Source organism: Cololabis saira, chromosome 12 (genome assembly GCF_033807715.1).
Source record: "Cololabis saira isolate AMF1-May2022 chromosome 12, fColSai1.1, whole genome shotgun sequence".
NCBI lineage: Eukaryota > Metazoa > Chordata > Actinopteri > Beloniformes > Belonidae > Cololabis > Cololabis saira.
The window spans coordinates 6,624,429-6,646,243 of NC_084598.1; the positions used below are offsets into that span (position 1 = coordinate 6,624,429).

Genomic DNA, 21,815 nt, shown 5'->3' on the forward strand with positions numbered 1-21,815 from the left:
ACGGGTGTTTTTTCCCCAAATCTCACCACTGCTGTTTTTTTGAAGTCTGTTTTCGATTAGTCACGGCAAATAGTAGCCCACACTCTGTTCTGAGCCCCAACACAGCTGTTGGTGTGTCACAAGAATAAATCACTGCTGTGGACCCAGTGGACAGGGAGAGATGGGGTGAGGGGTCGGAGGTCACAGCCGAGTACTGAAGCGAAGTGAAATGTAATTATGGCATCTGACGCAAATACAAACTGCTCTTTTTTTTTTTTTGTCTTTTCAGTAGCGCAATCTTCTTGTTAGCAGTGTTTGTATATTCAACCTATTTTTGACAACAACGCGTTTCTTTTTCTTGTGTAACTTTTGCGGTTTTTCTTGCCAAAAAGGGGTTTCCATAGCGCTCGGGCCAACATGGAGCACTTTCGCTTAAAAAATAGCAAAAGCAGCCGAGTCTCTGTGGACCTCTTTTTTGTTTTCTGTGGTCTTCAAAACCACTCCAGTGAACAATCTGGCAGGCAGGCTGGAGCTCAGACACACAGACAGCTGAGCTCCACTTCCTGTCTGGCATCACTCTGACTAAGACAGCAAACGTTCCTCATGACAGAGGAAGGATCCCCCGGTGACACAGGAGTGCTGTATGGAAAGATAATTTTAAGGTAGTGGAAGGTGCATGCTGGGGGTCTGAGTTTTCCTTCCCCCCTCCCTCCCCCACCTGCCCTGTCAGGATAGGGGGGAACTTCTTCTCCATGTATAGAGACCAGGGGCCTCCTCAAATGGCTCCCCTAGGCAGGAAGATGTCACGTAGGCAGAGGAAGGGAAAATAATGCTCAGCCGACCTTTCGGAGGAACTCTCTGTGCGGTGGGCTTTGGGTCACCGCCAGTCTTGACATCATCCGGCGCTGTGACCCAGATGTACGGCTCTCTGGTGGTACATTCAGAGCAGGAGACCCAACGATATGTCTTCACCAAAATCAGAGAGAGTTTTTTTTTTTTTTTTTGTTAAACCAAGATGACAGGTAGGAAATTGATAGCTTGGACTATCAAGAAGACACTTGTTAAAGCCAAAACAGCAGATATGATCAATGAGGATCTAACATGTCCGGCAGGAGAGAGGGTACAGAGGATCCACCTGGGGACAACTCCAAAGATTTATCTCCTCACTCTGGTGAGTTTTCCTCTTCCTCTGATGCTCATCTCTTTTAATCCTCTAGAGTTTTTTTTTTGTTTTTTTTTTTGCAGGAAGACTTTCAGCAGGGATGAAATTATGCTAGACAGCCGTTTTTTTTCCTCTTCTTGCCAGTTGTGATCTGAGATGAAAAATGATCAGAATTTTTTTTTTCAACGACAAACACAAAACAAGAAACTTGAACTCTGTTACCTCTTAGTGATTACTTCTCTCTGGAATATTATGTAGTTCCTTTGGAAGATACAACTGGAAAACTCCCTTTAAATCGAATAATTATTGCCAAGTCAAAAAAACGGTATTGAATTATCTCTTCCTAATCAGGGATCTATAATGTAGCCATTTTTGATCAAATTAATTGGCCAGTTTTGTTCAGGTTTTTGCCAACTCCACTTGAAAATGGTACGAAGACAACATATCAGATATTGAAGGTGAGAAATTTTAGATTTTCAGATTCAGATTCAGATTCAGAAAAACTTTATTTATCCCCGAGGGGCAATTGCAAGACAACTGAGCAGCAAGACGTTGAAAGTATCAAATAGAATAAAAAATAAAATAGAATAAAATGAAAAGATAAATGGGGCATGTCTCATTATGTACAAAAAATATATAAATATAAGAATGTCAGAAAAATTTACAATAGAGTGACTGTAGTGGTACAACAAGTAATCAGCGGGTGGACCATGGGGCATGTTAACATCTGCATTGCATCACCACTTTTTTGAAACACAACACACTCTGTTAGTGTTTGGAAAATGAGGATGCCAGTTGCAGCAGTTTTAAAATAAAAATATACTTCCTGTTTTTGCATGTCGTAAGGTTCCAGCTACTGTACCTAATAGTTTGGGATTCCCACTGTTTTTTTTCTCCATTTTTTCTGGCAGCCCACACTAACACCTGAACTCTTTTTCTATCGAATCCTGCTTTCGTAATCACTTGTTCAGGGTTTACCTCGTCTCCCTTGAATAGGTAAGGCCTTTCCTGAAAAAGACCTTCTTCTGGATGACAACACATCTTATGCATGCAGGCACGCTTCTGCAGCCGAACATCGGCCCAGACGTTTTTGTTTCCTAACTCTGATAACTAGCTGTATAGGTCTCATTAAACTGGAAGATGCGGCACCCATGGTTTTCAAACAGAAATTCTAATTTTCATCCTTCAAACACCAGGGCAGCTTTTCAGCTTTATGTTTATTTATGTGTTTTCTCTGCACGAGTTTTAACAAGTGTCTGTTTACTGCTGTAATGAGCTGAGTTCACTGGCAGTGTAATCAGAATCGTTTGTGAACGCGTGCCGTGATTTCCACAACAACATTTTCTCTGTTTTTTTATGCAGAGTTGGATTCCAGCCTTCCACTTTGTCCCTTGGTGTAAAGAGAATAATCTGATTCATTTGGGGATACCGTGTACTAAAGATAAGGAAATCCTTTTTTCAATTTTATTTTAAGAAACATTAATTATAAATTGTTTTTGTAAACTGACCTACGTATTTAATTTAATTTAATTTAATTTAATTTAATTTAATTTAATTTAATTTAATTTAATTTAATTTAATTTAATTTAATTTAATTTAATTTAAATAAAATTTTATATTATTTTATGTGAATCATTATTTTACAACGAAGGTCGCAGCTTTACACTTTTGTCTCAACCTTTAGTGAGAGCATGCAAGTAGAATAAAATTGACACTAATGTGTTTATGCTGAGTGACAGTTAAATGATATAAATATACAGAAGAGGAAGGAGTCACATTTAATTTAAGAGGCAACATTTAATGAATCCTGTCAAGAACTGGCTTCTTGAAAACACCTTTACAGATCAAACACAAATCACCGCTCTGACAGCTCAAAGTGTTCCTGTTCTTGCCTCACAAACAGAAGAGGAAGAAAAGAACATTAAACTAGATGAACCAGAAACAGGAAGGATGTGAAGCGTTTTTTCAGCCTCACCTGGGAGTACAGACCTGATTCCCAAATGAGGGATTATATTCAGCATGTTGCAGTCCAGCCAGAGAGCTCTGGTTAGACAAACCTGCACATGGTGATGTTTTAATAGCCCCTGCTCACACAGAGTCCATTTCAACCATGTTTGAAACACCCATTCGCTGGGGAGATGGCCCCTCGCTCCACCTGCATGTCAAAGATATTAATGGTTGTGTGTCACTCCGTGGCTCGAGGCTCAGACACCTCCCTTCCTATTTCACTGGACAAGGTCACTTTTCCACAAGGAGGAGGAGGAGGAAGTCTGTCTGCCTGACCATCAACCGAGCTTCTGTGGGGGAGAAAAAGCTGTCCGAGGAGCTGGTTGTGTCTCTCTAGACGTGCAAGAACAATTGTTTTCATGTGCCAGAGAGTTTGGCAGGGCCTTCAGACGGAGGGAGGATGATTGAGCTCTGCAGAACAAATAGAATGGGTGGGTGGGGGGTGCTGGTCAGAGGAAATCCCAGAGAAGAAATTAGAGAACAATACAGATTCCCCTTAACACGGTTGTGCTCTGTTGCAGGCTCAGCCAATCAACCCCCAGCAGTCAGAAGCATGCCAAGGCTCCGGCTGAGGGGAGAAACCAGCACTACCAGCACTACATCATTATGAAGGCTTTCTGTTTGCTTGTTTTAACTTAAACAAACACCCAATAGCCTGTGTGACACAGCTACGTGACCTTAATTCCCAATTCTCCTGCAAAGATGACAATTCTTTCAGGCAATTACAACTGTATGCAGCATTACCAAATTCTAAGGCGTCATCCAGATCACATAGGAGGAGATAAAGCACCGTTTCCCTCAGCATGAGTAAGTGTTTATTGTTATAGACGCTTGAAATGGATGTGAAATGACAAAAGCATGTAGAAGCAGCAGAAACATGCTGTATACATTATGCTGGCATATTAAAACCTCAGAAATCTCATATTATAAACTTGCTAGTGTTCTGTTTTGACTTGTGTTGCTGTCGTTAGTTTTTAAATCGATTCTCATATTAATTCCTAAAAATCGATTTGTATGTCTAAAGATCGATTTTTTTTTTAATTAAATTTCTTTTTTTTTTTTTTTTTTTCATCATTACATTTTTGCCTGGTGAACTTTAATCCCAGTAGTCCCAGGAGTTTTGAAAACTCCTGAACTAAATGAACTTTTCTTTAGAGAAAATGCTGGACATTTCAGCTTAAATTTCTAAATGTTCTATTAGTTCAATGAAGTTCATATTATCTATATTTACTAGAGCTTGTTTGGTTTCTCTGTTATCGGACACGGTTTGTCATGAAATACCTGAAAAATGCCGGGTGCTTCATGTCCAGCTGTGTGTCTGGTGACAGAATAAATCAGACAAGCTAAAATAATTTGTTTACTGCTTGAGCTGTTGCAATTTCTTTCTTTTTTTGCACTTTAAATGGATATTGAAATGCCTATTTGAGTTATTTATTTCTTAGTTATTTCACAATAATTATTATGAAATTATTATTTCAATAGTTATTTTACAGTCATATAATCCAGGAAACACTAACCCAAATCAATATCGAATCGAATCGGATCGGATCGAATCAAATGGTGATAATCGATTCTGAATCTTAAGAATCGGAATCGAATCGATTCTTGACATTTGAATCAATACCCAGCTCTACTTATCGCTCTGTAAGAGCATATTCAGAGTGACTTTGGGAATGGTTGCGTCTGTCAAGTCAACACTTTTCCTCCAGCACAAACCTTCCTTATCCTCTTTACGAGGATTGATGTGGTGCTCAGTGGATGAAGCAGGTCATCCTCCGTCTCTCGTTCCACCATGAAATATCGCTGCGACCAAATTTCATGGCCAAATTTACTAAGTAATTCAACAGGATTGGCTGAAATTTAGCAGGGATGTTCCTCAGGATTAATTTAGCTCCCCAACTTGTCATTCGACGCTGCAATCAGGTCAAACTATTCATCTGTCCTGTGTGTTAATTTATAGCTAAATGCCTGAACAAGAAACGATCATCCTCAGCTGTGCTTACTGTTCACAGCTAATGAACATGCAAATGTTATCATGCCAGCGTGCCAGACTAAGACTTTGGCAGTGGTAAGTGCTGTAATTACCCAGAGTGAATTGAGTGTGTGCAATACTGATGCAAACCTGCACCTTATGTTAACCCATAGACTATTGAAGAAAATTAAATGGATGTTGCCTCATCCCCTGAAAAATGAAGAGTGTGCATAGATCCCTTAAATCTGCATTATGTCCGGTGGCAATGAGGAGGCAATCCTCAGGATGGCAAATAACAGTTCATTTACATGCACGTTTATGGGAAATGGCATATGAATCTCAATCCATTATTGTCCTCATTAAACATGTTCCAGGTTTCCAAGCAACTGCTTGAACAGAATGATGTCCCCTTGTTTTAAATTGGGTGTGGCAGAATACTAACAGTCTCTGGCGTTGGAATAGATGAGTGGGCCTGTAACAGATCTGAAACATTTCAAGGAGATGAAAGTGTGCACATTCTGCAGCTCTCTGGGTTTCCTGCTCGCTCATACCTTACCATTTCAAAAGAGCGAGATGACAACCGAGGTCTTCAGAACAGGAGATCACAACATAACAGATGACATCATGGCGGTTATTCTGAATTCATTTTGTATCCTGTATGGCCTTACCCACATTTCTTTGTGTTTGCAACACTCAACATTGGAGAGCTACAAACTCTACAGCTGTTGAACATGCAAAACGTAGAATAGCACCTTTACCATTTAGATTCTCACACTTACTGCTTAATATTTAGAAAGAGCATTTATGTCCTACCTGGAGGCTCTCACATAATGTCAATCAAAGAGCATGAAGGTGTAATATTATGTGGTTCTGCTGCAGCACTTTCTAGACCAGGGGTCGGCAACCCGTGGCTCTAGAGCCGCATGCGGCTCTTTAGCGCCGCCCTAGTGGCTCCCTGGAGCTTTTTCAAAAATGTTTGACCTTATTTTTCCTTTTTTTCTTCTTTTTCTTTTTTTCCCTTTTTCATCTTTTTTTCCTTTTTTCTCTTTTTTTTCTTCTTTTTTCTCTTTTTTCTTCCTTTTTCCTTTCCTTTTTAATCTCGCCATTTCAAGATTTTTCTGGAAATTTTGACTTTTTCCTCGACATTTCAACTTTTTTCTCGAAATTTCGACTTTTTTCTCAACATTTCGACTTTTTTCTCGAAATTTCAACTTTTTTCTCAACATTTCGACTTTTTTCTCAACATTTCGACTTTTATCTCAACATTTCGACTTTTTTCTCAACATTTCGACTTTTATCTCAACATTTCGACTTTTTTCTCAAAATTTCCACTTTTTTCTCGACATTTACCTTTTTTTTTGACATTTCCACTTTTTTCTCGACATTTCCACTTTTTTCCCAAAGTGCATAATGAAAAAAAAAACTTCCCCCAGTTATAACTAATATAGATAGATGCAGCATGTGTTGCCTTCATTCTAAGGCTGATACAAGACTTACTTACTGGCTCCAGACATATTTGTTTTTTGTGTTTTTGATCCAATATGGCTCTTTCAACATTTTGGGTTGCCGACCCCTGTTCTAGACACACAAAAGCTCAACAGTCACAAGTGAATTACCGATTGGATGCCATGTTATTGGTTTTAAAATGCTGCAGGACATGAGCCGCTATAATTCCCCCACTGCCGGGGTTCTATAAACCTGTCCAACCATCCGGGCAGCAGTTCAGACTAAGTAAAAATACACTAACTAAGTACTACCTGAAAGACTAATGATCCTGCTGGCACTCAGCCTTTTAAAATCTTCTTCAGCAAAATCATTTTGTCGTAGCCAAAAACAGAGCTGCAGATCAGAGATGGGGAAATGATAATGCCAAGAGGCACAAAACCAAAACAATAAACTTCAAGTTGCCATGAAACATAGCAGATCAACCTGCGATCCACTGTCCATCGAAAATGTTGAAGGCATTCGCTTTAAGGTAAAAACCAAATGGAGACGGCTGTACAGAGGTTTTTATTTGTTTATTTATTTTGTACCTAGAAATGTTATTTGTTAGTGCTCAGACTGCTTCGTGCCAGAAGTGACAGCTTTAAAAATGACTCTCGTTTCTGTCAAGCAGGAGAGCTGCTCACTAATAAACTACATGCAGTATACGCCAGGGCCACCTCTGGGGATAGGAGCTGAAGAAAAGTTGTTTCTTTATCATTTTTAATCACATAATTGAATCATCACTTATCACTCCAGGCACAGAAATGTGACAGATAATTCAGTGTCGCAGCCTCATCAAGATGATGAGTAAAGTAATTATTTTGCAGCATGATTGTTGGCTGAACCTTTTTTAGCCAACAAAGCTAAGCTAATATTTCAATTTGAAAAAAAGATGAATTTAAAACAAATAAAAAAGCATCCATTGGTGAAAGGGCTTCTTAGAAATTGGGGGAAGAGAAGTGTTAAAAAAATTAAAAACTTGGGTGAAAGACAGCAATGTTGATACTAGATAGAGCTTTAAAGATACTTTCATGTGGGAGAGGAAGTCCACTTTAACACTTAAAATTACAAATGTATTTTTACTTATTTCTGAAAACTACAGCAGTTGGTTTTGAACAGCTATCACTTTTTCAAAGGCAGAGGTGTCAAGTAACGAGGTACAAATACTTCGTTACCTTACTTAAGTAGAAATTTTGGTTATCTATACTTCACTGGAGTAATTATTTTTCAGACGACTTTTTACTTTTACTCCTTACATTTTCACGCAATTATCTGTACTTTTTACTCCTTACATTTTAAAAACAGCCTCGTTACTCTATTTCATTTCAGCCTTTAAAAAAAAAACCTATCCAGTTAAATTGCTCCATCCGGATAGAGTGAATTTGGTTGTGGTTGTTTTAGATGTTCTTGTCCAGTTTTGTTCTTACATCCGTTCCCTCAGATTCCTGCAACTAAACTTGGATGTACATTCCAATAAAGGTTAGGATAAATGATAACATGCCTCTGAAGTTTGACTTTTTGCACCATTACAATACTTATAGGCAACTAGTCATCATATCTCCTGCTCTCTGAAACACATGTTAATGCTCAATAGTACACATATATGGTTCTTTAATATATTTGCATTATACTAAGCATTCATTTTCAATGGTTTTTGTCCTTAATGACTTTTTTCCCCCTTACATTACTTTTACTTTTATACTTTAAGTAGTTTTGAACCCAGTACTTTTATACTTTTACTTGAGTAAAAAACTTGAGTTGATACTTCAACTTCTACAGGAGTATTTTTAAACTCTAGTATCTATACTTCTACCTGAGTAATGAATGTGAATACTTTTGACACCTCTGTTCAAAGGTTTAATGTCTCTTATGTTTTGCATGGTGAGCATACATCTTACAGTCATATTTTTGCATCAATGAAATTCTACAGTAAATTTAGAAAAAAAAGTCTGTCTAATCTTTAAATGTCATCTGACCGCCTGTCAAGCACAGGAACACTGGTACTGTCGGGGTCCATCAGCAAGCCATAAATCTGTCAGACCCTTGTAAACATGCACGGTCTTCATGGGAAAAGTCTCAGTGTACAGGACCTGTGGGAGAGATGGCGGAACCATTGGGATGTTTCATTTCAGCAAACAGAGCAAACAGTCAGAGGATTTCCTCAATCAGAGGCGGCATAGTGCGCAGCGAACAACCTCACTGACAGAAACATGGAGGCCTGCAGCAGCAGCTGGGCGTGCTAACAACCTCTGGGACTTACTGTGACGTGCAACAACCTTTAACTATGCAGCACTGAGAGGCAGAATCAAACACGTACATGTACGCATCAGTCGTCCACTCGGTCACATTAACACCAGCAATTAAACCTTTGGAGAATCACAACTTTGAGGAGACTTTACTTCCTGTGCCGTTTTGGTTCAACGAACTTTATGACCAGTCTCTTTCCTTATGACCTTATACTACATAGTTTGCACGATTTAAAAAATGCTCTTATGGTTGATTATTGTGTTTTACTAAATTTCAGCGCTGGATTATCAGAACATCTGCAGCTGAAAGATATTTTAGGAATGTGGAGAGCCATGTGTTTGCATTTGATATTTATGTCTCACTCTGAGATTACTCTCGGTCACAGATCTGAAACTGCTCACAGCTGCACTGCCGTCCAGTGGGAAGTGGCCAAGGAAAGAAAAAAGAAACAAAAATCAATCCTAATTTCCACTTGTGTTTCTGCTGAAAAATCAGTACATTTCTATGGCTGTGCTCTTGTGGTGCCAGCTGCTGCTGAATGAGGTATTGTTCAATGCAGATGGTGGAATCCAAAGGCCTCACTCTTCCTTTTTCCATCAAATCACTCAGCTATTAATAACCTTATATCGACCTCCTTTGTCAACAAGAGCGACACATAAAAATAATATGCTTAAGAGGAGACAATGGTTCGTTCCCTGCCATAAAAACAACAGGATGAGCCAGACTTGTGTGTGTGTGTGTGTGTGTGTATGTGTGTGTGTGCGTGCACGTGCGTGTGTATGTGTGCGTGCACGTGCGTGTGTGTGTGCGTGAGGGAGAGAGATTGATGTCACCCTCCTGTAAGACAAGGTCCGGAAGAAACATCTCACTCACTAATTTAAAGTCTCTTTCATGTCAAAAAACACTTCACGTTCTTTCCCCTGCTTGGACATTAAAGACACACATCTTCCACATCAAATTCAGATGCAGTCACTCTAATGATATTATTGTTAAAATAAATAAATAAATAAATAGATTTTTTTAGAAATCATAATGAAACACCTCTCATCATATACTCATATACTCTCATTTGTACATTTCTGTTTATACATTTTATCTGTCCTAAGTCACCCTAAGTCACTTTTTGTTCAGACTCATATCCGGCACTTTAAAACCTCATATTGTACATTTCTGTTTATACATTTTATTTTATCTCTTATATATTTGTTTTATATTTGTATTGTATTGCACCAATCACCACAACAAATTCCATGTGTGTGTTAACAAACTTGGCAATAAACCCTTTTCTGATTCTGATTCTGATAATATTATACTGTATAATACATAATAAAAGATATCAGCATTCTTAATAAAAACTTTGTATTTCTCATCCGCAGAAGAAACAAGAAACATTAAACAATATATAATACATCAATATCATTTGTTTATGACTATACATTTTCAAATTATACTACTATAATTTAAAAATGGTGATGCAACAAGTGCTTCACTGCAGCTGGAAAGGTAAAAGTACAGATTTGTTGTATCAGGTCTTTATGAGGTGGAAAAAGTTTTCTTTGATCCCAAAAATACAAAATCTTTTGTCTAACTCATGAATTCTGACAGACCTGTACACCAACGTTACTTTGCTACTATTTGCTTATTATAAATAACAACAAAGCACAACTGAGGATGATGGGAATTTTGAGTGAAAGCTAATGTTGAATGAACTGTTGTTCCCGTCATTTTGGCCTTTGGGGTCTGCTGCATCCACTTTTGGTTTCCAAACTGAATGAACAAGTTTTCTGGGAGATATAAACACAGAGGTGTTCACTCAGATCATGTGACTCAAAGGGAAAGGCATTGATGAAGCACTGTTCTGCAGCGCCACCTGGTGGCACATTGTCTTCACTTGTCTTAGTACCTCAACTATCCTGCGAGGCGCTCTAATGCATCTCTTTGGTTTAGTCTTGCAGAAGCCACTCAAGTGGAGTTTTTACAGGAAACTACCCCCAGATGAAGAAACAAACATGTCTCAGGTGGCAGTGTTCATCAGCGTGAGTTGAAATCATATATTCCTAAAAATCCAAGCCATTTCATTCACATTTTTTTGATTTTATTGATCATTTCATCAAACCAGTAATACTTGTGCATTCTCAATTCTGTGATTTGATCCTCTCAGCTGCTGTTGGTCCATCGTGCAACCCAGAGTCAATCAGATTATCATTGCAACTGCAATGACGATGCGTTGATCCCGTGTCCAGGTATCTCCAGCATGGATTTCACTGCAGTGGCATGGTACAAGGTCGGTGACACTTCAGGTTCTCAGGTACTAAATGTGAGATTTACACTTTAAAGGATTTAATTTTGTCGGCAGAGCTAAACATGTGTATTTTTGGTTCTTACCTTGAACAGGTCGGCACGATAAAAGAAGGCATTATCAGGAAGGATAAAGGTGATGAAAAACCGCTGACCTACCACTTCCAACGGGAGGCCAAGTTGGGAGCAGACTACAAACTGGTTCTGCCCCGTGTGACACCCCGAGATTCAGGCATATATGAGTGTTCCATCAACGCAAATATAGGGGGTCAGAACAAGGAGCTCAGAGTCAAGCTGTCGGTTCATGGTGAGACCTAATTCAAAATCCATCATCTTTGGTGAAATATCTGACTGAGTGGGTGAAATGAACTACTGAACGAGCGGCAATATGTGTGTACCCACCATTTCCTTTCAAACCTCTTCTCTGAAGTTCAAAGTTCTCATTTGGTAAAAAAAAAAATGTTTGATGCTGCTTGTGTCACATTATTTTCCTTAATGTTTGACACTGAAATGAGCAGGATATGGTGCAGCACTAAGCTGTAAGTATCATGTAGTTCAGTTAAATGTGACTGAAGTTCCTCAGCAACTGTGTGATATACTCTGGAATCCAGATTATGAATAGTTTGCTCGATTCCGTTTATCGTGTTAAATAATTTAGCAATATTTATAAGACAATATGGCCACGCAGCTGTTTACAAAGTAGCCAGGTTTGTGTGAACTGAAGTATGAGATGTACAGTCACCCTGCTTAAAAATCCGGAGCAGCACCTGTTTTAAATTCATTTCACAAAACAAAGTTTGTTATTCACAGTCATTTTCCTCTTTAATTCACGGCTGCACACCGTGACGTGAAGTGTAGACACATGAAAGAGCAGGAAACTCACAGGAGAAGCACATTTCTATACTGTACATGAACCATATTTTCCCCTGCACTTCAACATTAAACAGCTCTAGTACAAATTCACTTTTAAATTCAGGAAAACATGTCACTGGGAGATACATATTCAATTTGATCAGCTCTGTAAAGTCAATCCATAAATAAATACATTTAAAAAGGTAAAACTGTTAGCAAGTTACTCTTCCTCTCATTATTGTATTATTGTGTACAAGTTGAAGTATCAACTCAAGTTTTTTACTCAAGTAAAAGTATAAAAGTACTGGTTTCAAAACTACTTAAAGTATAAAAGTAAAAGTAATGTAAGGGGGAAAAAAGCCATTAAGGACAAAAGCCATTGAAAATGAATGCATCTTAGTATAATACAAATATATTAAAGAACCATATATGTGTACTATTGAGCATTAACATGTGTTTCAGAGAGCAGGAGATATGATGACTAGTTGCCTATAAGTATTGTAATGCTGCAAAAAGTCAAACTTCAGAGGCATGTTATCATTTATCCTAACCTTTATTGGAATGTACATCCAAGTTTAGTTGCAGGAATCTGAGGGAACGGATGTAAGAACAAAACTGGACAAGAACATCTGAAACAACCACAACCAAATTCACTCTATCCGGATGGAGCAATTTAACTGGATAGTTTTTTTTTAAAGGCCAAAATGAAATAAAGTAACGAGGCTGTTTTTAAAATGTAAGGAGTAAAAAGTACAGATAATTGCTTGAAAATTTAAGGAGTAAAAGTAAAAAGTCGTCTGAAAAATAATTACTCCAGTGAAGTATAGATAACCAAAATTTCTACTTAAGTAAGTTAACGAAGTATTTGGACTTCGTTACTTGACAACTCAGTTTCTTTCCTATAATTTGCACGATGATTTTAATCTGATGTTTACTTTGTCTAAATACAGAGTGTCAAGCTGAGCTGACGACAGTAAGTTTACCGAACTCAACACAGAGTGGTACCTGGCAACCCGAGGAGCTGCCGGTCATGTGGAGCTTGATCGGCTACGCAGCCGTCGCCGGCCTCAAAATCCTTCTGTCCTTAATCTGCATCATGGTAAATATGCTCTTTTATTTATCTGCATAATGGTATATTGGTTTGTTATGAGTTTTGAGGTGAACAATAAGACAAACACACATCTAATAACTGACTGATTTTATGATCTAGGCCAGTGGTCCTCAACCTTTTTTCAGTGATGACCCCCTGTGAAATATTTTTTCAGCCAAGTACCCCCTAACCAGCGCAAAACACTTTTGGTTGTAAAAAAAAAGACCTAAAACAGAGCACTGTGCCATCAGTAACTGATTTATTAAACATAAAAATATTGCTGCTACGCTTCAACCACGACTCCATCGTTGGTCCAAGTGATTGACAGGTGAAGCCAGGTGATTGACAGGTTAGGTGGAACCATCCTGGTGTGGGGGATACTCTGCGGTTTTAGGATAATAAGTTGAATAAACTACTCCTGAAGATAACATTCATTTTATGAATTTAGACTTATATTTTCCTCAATTATTTATGAAATATTTATTTTTAAAGGATTTTTGCATGGATGCTACTTTTTAAATATATGTATATTTTAAAATCTCACGTACCCCCTGTAGTGCCTTCACGTACCCCCAGGGGTACGCGTACCCCTATTTGGGAACCACTGATCTAGGCCTTTAATGGAATAAAATGGAGGAGGGTCATGGTAAACATGATTCTTTCAAAACTGAAACCATCTGGAGGATGTGTTTCCGTGTTTCCGTGCGTGCGTTTGTGTGTGAGTGAGAGACATTGATGTGACCCTCCTGTATGTAAGGCAAGTGTGTGAGAAACACAAGAAACTGCGGTAAACATTCCCTTTAATGCTCATGAGGTTTGCAAAGAAATTATGTATTTGAAAAGTTGGTTTTTTTCAGGACCTCGAGCAAGTTAGAGCCTTTTTTTTTCTGATCTGAGGCCCCAAAGACAGAATAGCAAAATTCATAAAATCATGACTCTTATGACATGGCATTTCTGGAACATTTAATTCCTAACAGTGGGTAAATGACATATACGAGCTGTATTAATGTCAGCTTGGCTAGGAAATCCAAGTTTATTTGTACAACACATCTCAAAGGCACTAGCAGTGATTTACAAAGGCATGAAGTTTAAGCCAACGTTAAAAAACCTGTTAAATGAATGAAAACAGCATAAAATGCCTGTTCAAATATCAGAAAGAACAGATACTGTACATATATAGACACAATGTTTCGCAGCCGCCGCCACAAATTCTGTCCGACTCCAGGAGCCAAAAGTCCCTCGTAAACCGCATTTGCAAGGCATTTTGACTAACGTCGGTTTGAGTCCACTTTCTTTTAAAAGTTAATGTTTCGATTGTCTAATTACTCCTGCTTTGATCAATTCTAAGATCAGCTTTAATGTTTCTATCTTTTTTCACATTTTCTTTCTTTCTTTTCTTTTCTCTTTTCTTTTTTTCTTTTTTTACAGTTTTTAAATTAGCTTATTCAATTAGACAAAACTGTCCGTCTTAAAATGTTGTCCCTGAATAAGTTAGTTTGAGGAAGTACCAGGGATGTGTGGTACCATCAGAGTCTCAGTTCATGTTATACAGTATTTCTTCATTCAGCCTAAAAACAACACTCCCCAGTGACACAGGTTTCACATCCACATAACAACAAATAAAATACTGCCAAGGGAAGGCAGAAGTAGAAACTTTAGTGAAAGTCCCAGAGCCACATGTGTGAATGACCTGATGTTACAAAAAAAAAAAAATCTGTATGCAATAATCCACATGTAAACAATATTTACAAAAGTCCAAAAGGGAATCAGTAGTGGTACTAACAGTATACATACTAAGTATACTTTGTTTTTTGTTATTTCTTCGTTTTCTGATGAATCTAAATAAAAAGGGCAGAGATACTTTCTTTTTGGCACTAGTGGCATTTATTCTGAGTAGGTGGACAGGAAGTGGTTATAGAGAGAGGGGGGACGACAGAGATAAGAGCGACAGGTCGGGATTTGAATCTGCGCTGCCTAAGAGGGCGACAGCTTCTGTAAGAGGCAACCACTCAACCCACTGAGCTGTTCAGGGACCAGGACTAAGATACTTTAACATAATACAAAACCATTTTCAAAGTGCTTGTATTTATTCATAATCAAATGCTTTTTCTATATATATGTAAATAAATAAGCAATCTACCATCTTATCAAACGGCAAAAAAGAAAAAAATTGACTTAGAAAGTCACGCAGACCCTAAAGTCCTTTATTTATTTTGTAAATTGTGGCGTTAGATATCGCTTTAGTTGGGAGAAATCTGTCAGGATGATCTTGCTTGTCCAGCATATCTTGCTTTTTTAATTAACACCACCACCCTTTGAATGTCCAGACTTTATAGATTCATATACCGGTACTTTAAAAAGGCGTTTTTTGTTCTGTTTTCATGGAGCTGTTCCCACATGACTCCGGGAATGAGTAAACCAAAATGAGCACATCCCTGTCTTCAGTTCTCAGTTCCACACATGGTGAAACTTCACCTCCCTCCTGTTGTTTTCATGTTTCCGATAGTTTCCAGTTATTAGGGTCTGTGTTTTTTATGCAGTTTTATATTGAGAGATCAATAAAGCATGTCTGTTGCCATGTCATATCTGTTGTCAAACCTGTTGTCAAAACCAGTGGTTCCCAACCTTTTTTCCTTGTTTCCCCCCTACTTGTGTCTAAGACCAGCCGGGCCCCCCGACCTGTACGTACTAGCACCAAAATAGTCTTTAATTGAAAAAACGAACATTAATTATGTTTTTTTTATACATTTCTCTTTGGTTTACTCTGTAGACTTTGTTTTTCTCCAATGTCACCAATGTATAAAAGACGCACAAAAGGACATAAAAGGAAATAAAAATATTTCTGAAAAATGTCTCTTTTAATATGAGACCAAAATTTTTAACATTTTTCCTTTAACAATCTGTCGGAGTAGATTAAATGTTGAGTAATGATATAATAATACGGAATGAAATCATTTCCTGTGTTTGTCACCAGTGTATAAAAAACACAAAAAATATTCAAGACATTCATAAATTATTCCTAACAATGTCTTATAAATGAATCATTCTCCAATATAATTTTTACAACTGCATAATTTCAAAGCAGACAAAGTTTCGCGCCCCCCCCAGATATCTCTGGCGCCCCCCCAGGGGGGACCCGGACCCCAGGTTGGGAACCACTGGCCTAAACCATGCAGCTGTGGAGCAGCCTGCCACTGCAGGGAATGAAATGCAGAAAGTCACTGAACCTTGTGGGTGTCTGCAAAAATGTAAATGTCCTTGCACTGGAGCTCTCTAACCACCGTGGCTGAGTTTCTAGAGGAAGAAGGGTGCAAATGTGTTATGTGTTATTATTTTCAGGCTCAGATTCAGTGATGTGTCAGATGTGTTTACAGACAAGAAAAAGACATACTTGACATCTAAAGAGTGATCTACCAAACAATAATGTGAGACTTAAATGTACTGAATATAGTTTCTAATGTGTGAAACCACATGTGCATACCAGCACGGTGGGAGCCTGCAGACACACTTGTTTCTAGGGGCTGTCATTTCCTCTGACTGCTGCTTATCTGCAACATGGGGGGTTTGTTTGTCATGGGAGAGCTTCCCTCCAACTCATTTTCTCTGTCATTTTGTCTCCTTTTCATGATAATTCAGGTAATTCGTGTCATTTCTGCAAGATGACGGAACATGTGAGTCACTTGGTTTTTCCGAACCCCGCTGGAGCTCCAAAGAAATGGACCAAATTCATGTCAGTTTCATTTCTGTTTGTTGTGATGTTTATTGTGACTGGGTTTTAGAGAACTGTGCAAATTGTTTTTTTTTTTAACCCTTTATTGCCTGACATGAAATAATACACACACACAAAAAAAATGTTTGATTAGAATAACACTTCCAATTTTGCTTTTAAAAGTTTTAAAATAATTTTTAAATAACCGTTTTTTTTTTCTTTTGATTGTGTGAAACTTGTTTTTATTATGGGAGGTTGCAAAGGTCTCAGAAATCCATATCTCAAATATGATACATCCAGCATTGTAGGGTTAAATGTTTGTAAATCAGACCACCTTTTCATGAAAGAGGTCACTGGAACAAACCCAACAGGATGTTGTTTGTATGTAGGTGAGAGGAAAACCTGCAACACAGTGACTTAAAATTTTAAGCATTTACCAGCCACATTGAAAAGTGTGTGTTTATAAACCTACATTTTTTTTTTTTTTTCATCACTCAGCTGGAGGTCTTCCTCCATCACAGTTTTTAAATTAGCTTATTCATAGACTGGAAGGTGTGACACTTTTCACACAGGCTTGACCACATATCTAATATAGACATTATGTGGCTCCGTCTGAGCTTAAGTTTCATTTCATGAAGCCAACTTGAACTGTTTAGTTCATAATTAAGAGGAGAAAGTGCTGTTTTTTTTGCTGCCAGAGTCAAGAAAGACAAATCACCAATAAGGATATGTGCCCTTGAATTCTTCAGAGGTGTCTTCAGTATTCACATTCATTACTCAGGTAGAAGTATAGATACTAGAGTTTAAAAATACTCCTGCAGAAGTTGAAGTATCAACTCAAGTTTTTTACTCAAGTAAAAGTATAAAAGTACTGGTTTCAAAACTACTTAAAGTATAAAAGTAAAAGTAATGTAAGGGGGAAAAAAGCCATTAAGGACAAAAGCCATTGAAAATGAATGCATCTTAGTATAATGCAAATATATTAAAGAAGCATATATGTGTACTATTGAGCATTAACATGTGTTTCAGAGAGCAGCAGATATGATGACTAGTTGCCTATAAGTATTGTAATGGTGCAAAAAGTCAAACTTCAGAGGCATGTTATCATTTATCCTAACCTTTATTGGAATGTACATCCAAGTTTAGTTGCAGGAATCTGAGGGAACGGATGTAAGAACAAAACTGGACAAGAACATCTGAAACAACCACAACCAAATGCACTCTATCCGGATGGAGCAATTTAACTGGATAGTTTTTTTTTAAAGGCCGAAATGAAATAGAGTAACAAGGCTGTTTTTAAAATGTAAGGAGTAAAAAGTACAGATAATTGCGTGAAAACGTAAGGAGTAAAAGTAAAAAGTCGTCTGAAAAATAATTACTCCAGTGAAGTATAGATAACCAAAATTTCTACTTAAGTAAGGTAACGAAGTATTTGTACTTCATTACTTGACACCTCTGGAATTCTTTATTTAACATACTTTATAATGATATTTACCAAGTCTGTAAATGTGGATCAGCGATCGGCCACACTAGGAGCTGAGTGGAAAATATGAGCAGAACCCCATCTACTGGATGATCCTCAGAAAACACCACCACACGGGCAAAAGATTACACATCTGCTGAATCAGTATGATTTCATCTTGAGACTACATGTTTTACAAATGTTTAAAGACATTAATTCAAAAATGAGAACTTTCTATATGAAATGTAACATATTGTCTGATAACATTGTGGGATATAACTGTCAAAAGTAACAATAATTTTTGGTTAATATTGACAAATGAAAATCAGATGTTGCTTCATGCAATAAAGTAATGAAACTGATCTGGACAAAATGGCGAGATCCTCAAGTTAATATTTTGTTGCACAACGTTTTGAGACAAGCAATTTCTGAAAGCTTTCTTTTGCACCTATATGCGTTTATTTTGGTCCCTTCATGAGTCCCTTCACTGCCCCAGCTGTCTCAGGTTTGAAGGATTTCTTCGCCAGCATGTTTCAGTTCTTTCCACAGTTGTTCACCAGGATTCAGAGCTGTGTTCATCGAGGGAAACTCTCCGATCTCCTCAGACGCCGCTCTCCTTTGCTTTCTCTGGGGAACGTTCAGTGTGTCAGCACATGATACCAACGAGCAGAGTGATGACTTTTCACCCTTTAAAAAGTCAAACTGATTGACTGAAGGTTGAAGACACGTGTGATGTTAATAACAGCACACACTAATCTAATTTGCAGTTTAACACATTACTGTGGTCAAGTTATTTACAATCTTTTGTGGAGTTTCCAACTCATTTATCTAGACTAGTTTCATTTTAAATTAGTCTACTGAGCCACAAAAGCTGATTTTCATTAGTCAGTTTTCGGTAAATTATTTATTATTACTTTTTACTTTTTTTTTTCTTTTTTTAAATAAAATTGATCAGTTTTTAAAAAAATGTCAGTGACCTGTGTTGTATTTTCTTTATTTTATGGAAGGGCACAAACAAATTTGACATGTTTATATGTATGTTTAAGAAACTATGGAATTTTAATATTTTGTGTAAACATTATTTCACTAAAGAAATAAAATAAATGATCTCCAAATCATATAAATATTTGTGTTATTATCATAAACAATTTATTTTTTATTTTATTTTATTTATTTTATTTTTGTACATGTAAAAAAAAACAACACTTCATGAGAAGTTTAACAAAACAAAACAATAAAACAAAGAATTTCATCCTTTAAAACTTGCTATCTTGATTTACATGTGCCAAAAAAGGTACTCAATTCCTAAACAATTTATTTGAATATACTCTGAACTTCAACAATCTCCACCTAATTTGTTTTATCACATTGTACATGAAGATATATTCACACTGCCCGCCTTAATCCAGCTTTCAGAAAATCTGGAGTACATCTAGATAGACTTTATGACAGTCTGAACAGCCAAAAACAACATCAAATGCAAATTTTCCTCATCAAACCACATTCGCACGTCTAAATCCAAATGGTCTACTTGCTCAAACAGGATTTGAAATAGTCATTTCCATGTCCAGGGAGCTTGGTTGCAGTTACTGGGAACAAAACACAAATAGTCTCTAGAATTTTTACGCTTGTACCCATTTCAGATGACAGAAACTATATATATTCTTTCATTGTATGTCCCCTTGAAGGGGCCTTGGCAGATGTTTTAACAGAAAAGAAATTACCTGTACTTCTATATTTTACATACTGTACTTTTCTCTTTGTTTTTTTACTGACATTAAAAAATCACGTAGTAGAAATAAAAAGCATGATTTAAGTTTTGAAAAGTACCAGTGCAGATTTGGAGCTTTATTCAAATGCAAATAAGAACAGGTGAGTCTTCAACCTGGACTTAAATACACTGAACGTTTCAGCTGATCTGAGGTTTTCTGGGAGTTTGTTCCAGAGATGTGGAGCATAGAAGCTGAACGCAGCTTCTCCATGTCTGGTTCTAACTTTGGGAACTGATAGAAAACCAGATCCAGATAACCTGAGGGGTCTGGGAGGTTCATACTGGGTCAGGATGTACCGGATGAGTTCTGGTCCTGGACCATTCAGATCTTTATAGACCAGCATCAGAACTTTAAAGTCTGTCCTGTGAAGGACAGGGAGCCGGTGTAAAGAGCTCAGAGCTGGACTGATGTGGTCCACTTTGTTGGTTTTACTTAGGACTGGAGCAGCAGAGTTCTGGATGAGCTGCAGTTGTCTGACTAAGCTAAAGCTATTAAAGATGGATAGACTAGTTTTTACAGGTCCTGCTGAAACATCAGATATTTTAACCTTTAAAGATTTTTAAGGCAATAGTAGGCTGACTTTGTTACTGCCTTGATGTGTTTTTCCAAATTTAGGTCTGAATCCATCACTACACCCAGATTTCTGGCCTGGTTGGTGGTTTTTAGGTGTATGGATTGAAGCTCTGTGGTGACCTGTAATTGTTTCTCTTTGGCTCCAAAGACAGTTACCTGAGTTTTGTTTTTGTTTAGCTGGAGAAAGTCGTGGCACATCCAGTCATGAATCTCCTCAATGCATTTACCAAGAGCCTGTACGGGCCTCGGTCTCCTGGTGACGTTGTAATATATATCTGTGTGTCATCTGCATAGCTATGGTATGGTATGGTTTATTTTGTTGTTCTTTATAATCTGTGCCAGCGGGAGCATGTAGATGTTAAACAGAACAGGTCCCAGGATGGAACCTTGCGGAACTCCACATGTAATTATTTCCTGCTCAGATGTAAAGTGACGTACTGACACAAAGTACTTAACGTTCTCTAAGTATGTTTTGAACCAGTTTAGTACATTTCCAGAAAGACCCGCCCAGTTCTCCAGTCGTTTGAGTAAAATATTGTGGTCAACTGGAACAAATGCAGCACTGAGATCCAGTAAGACTAAGACTGACATTTTTCCACCATCTGAATTCAGACATATATCATTAAATACTTTGGTCAGCACAGTCTCCGTACTGTGCTGCTGTCTAAAACATGACTGAAAGACATCATAGCAGTTGTTTTGGGTTAAAAAAGTAATTAAGCTATTGAATAACTTCTTTTTCGATTACCTTACCTAAAAAAGGGAGATTTGAGATGGGCCTGTAGTTGTTCATTTGTGTCCGGTCAAGATTGTCCTTTTTCAGCAGAGGTTTAATTACAGCTGTTTTTAGTGGCTCTGGAAACACAACTGACATTAAGGACAAGTTCACCATCAGTAACAGGTCTGATTCCAAACTCTTTGAGACCCTTTTGGAAAAACCTGTTGGCAGGATGTTGAAACAGCGAGAGTCCACCCCTTCACCGACAGCTGCTTTCAGACACTGCAGGTGTGAGGAACGTGCAGCTCTCCAAATTCCAACTCATGTGGAGCTCTCTGTCGAGTCAGGGGAAGTTTGTTTGGTGGATTTTACTGACCAGTCTGTCTCAACACAGATGGAAATCTTCAGGCTGGATTTCTGATGTGCCTATTTTTACACTATTATACACCTGATTAATATAAAGATCTTAAACAAATAGCTTTAGTGCCT

General features: G+C 37.7%; 1 protein-coding gene across 1 annotated transcript; it reads left to right on the forward strand.

The window, feature by feature from the left end:
- The first annotated feature begins 1,099 nt into the window (after window positions 1-1,099).
- On the forward strand, window positions 1,100-19,288 carry LOC133456261 (uncharacterized). The gene is made up of 6 exons (XM_061734716.1): window positions 1,100-1,150; window positions 10,808-10,888; window positions 11,014-11,160; window positions 11,247-11,457; window positions 12,953-13,101; window positions 16,729-19,288. Exons 2-6 carry the CDS (start codon window positions 10,862-10,864, stop codon window positions 16,753-16,755), a joined length of 561 nt encoding a protein of 186 aa, XP_061590700.1. The 5' UTR covers window positions 1,100-1,150; window positions 10,808-10,861; the 3' UTR covers window positions 16,756-19,288.
- The last annotated feature ends 2,527 nt before the right edge of the window (window positions 19,289-21,815 follow it).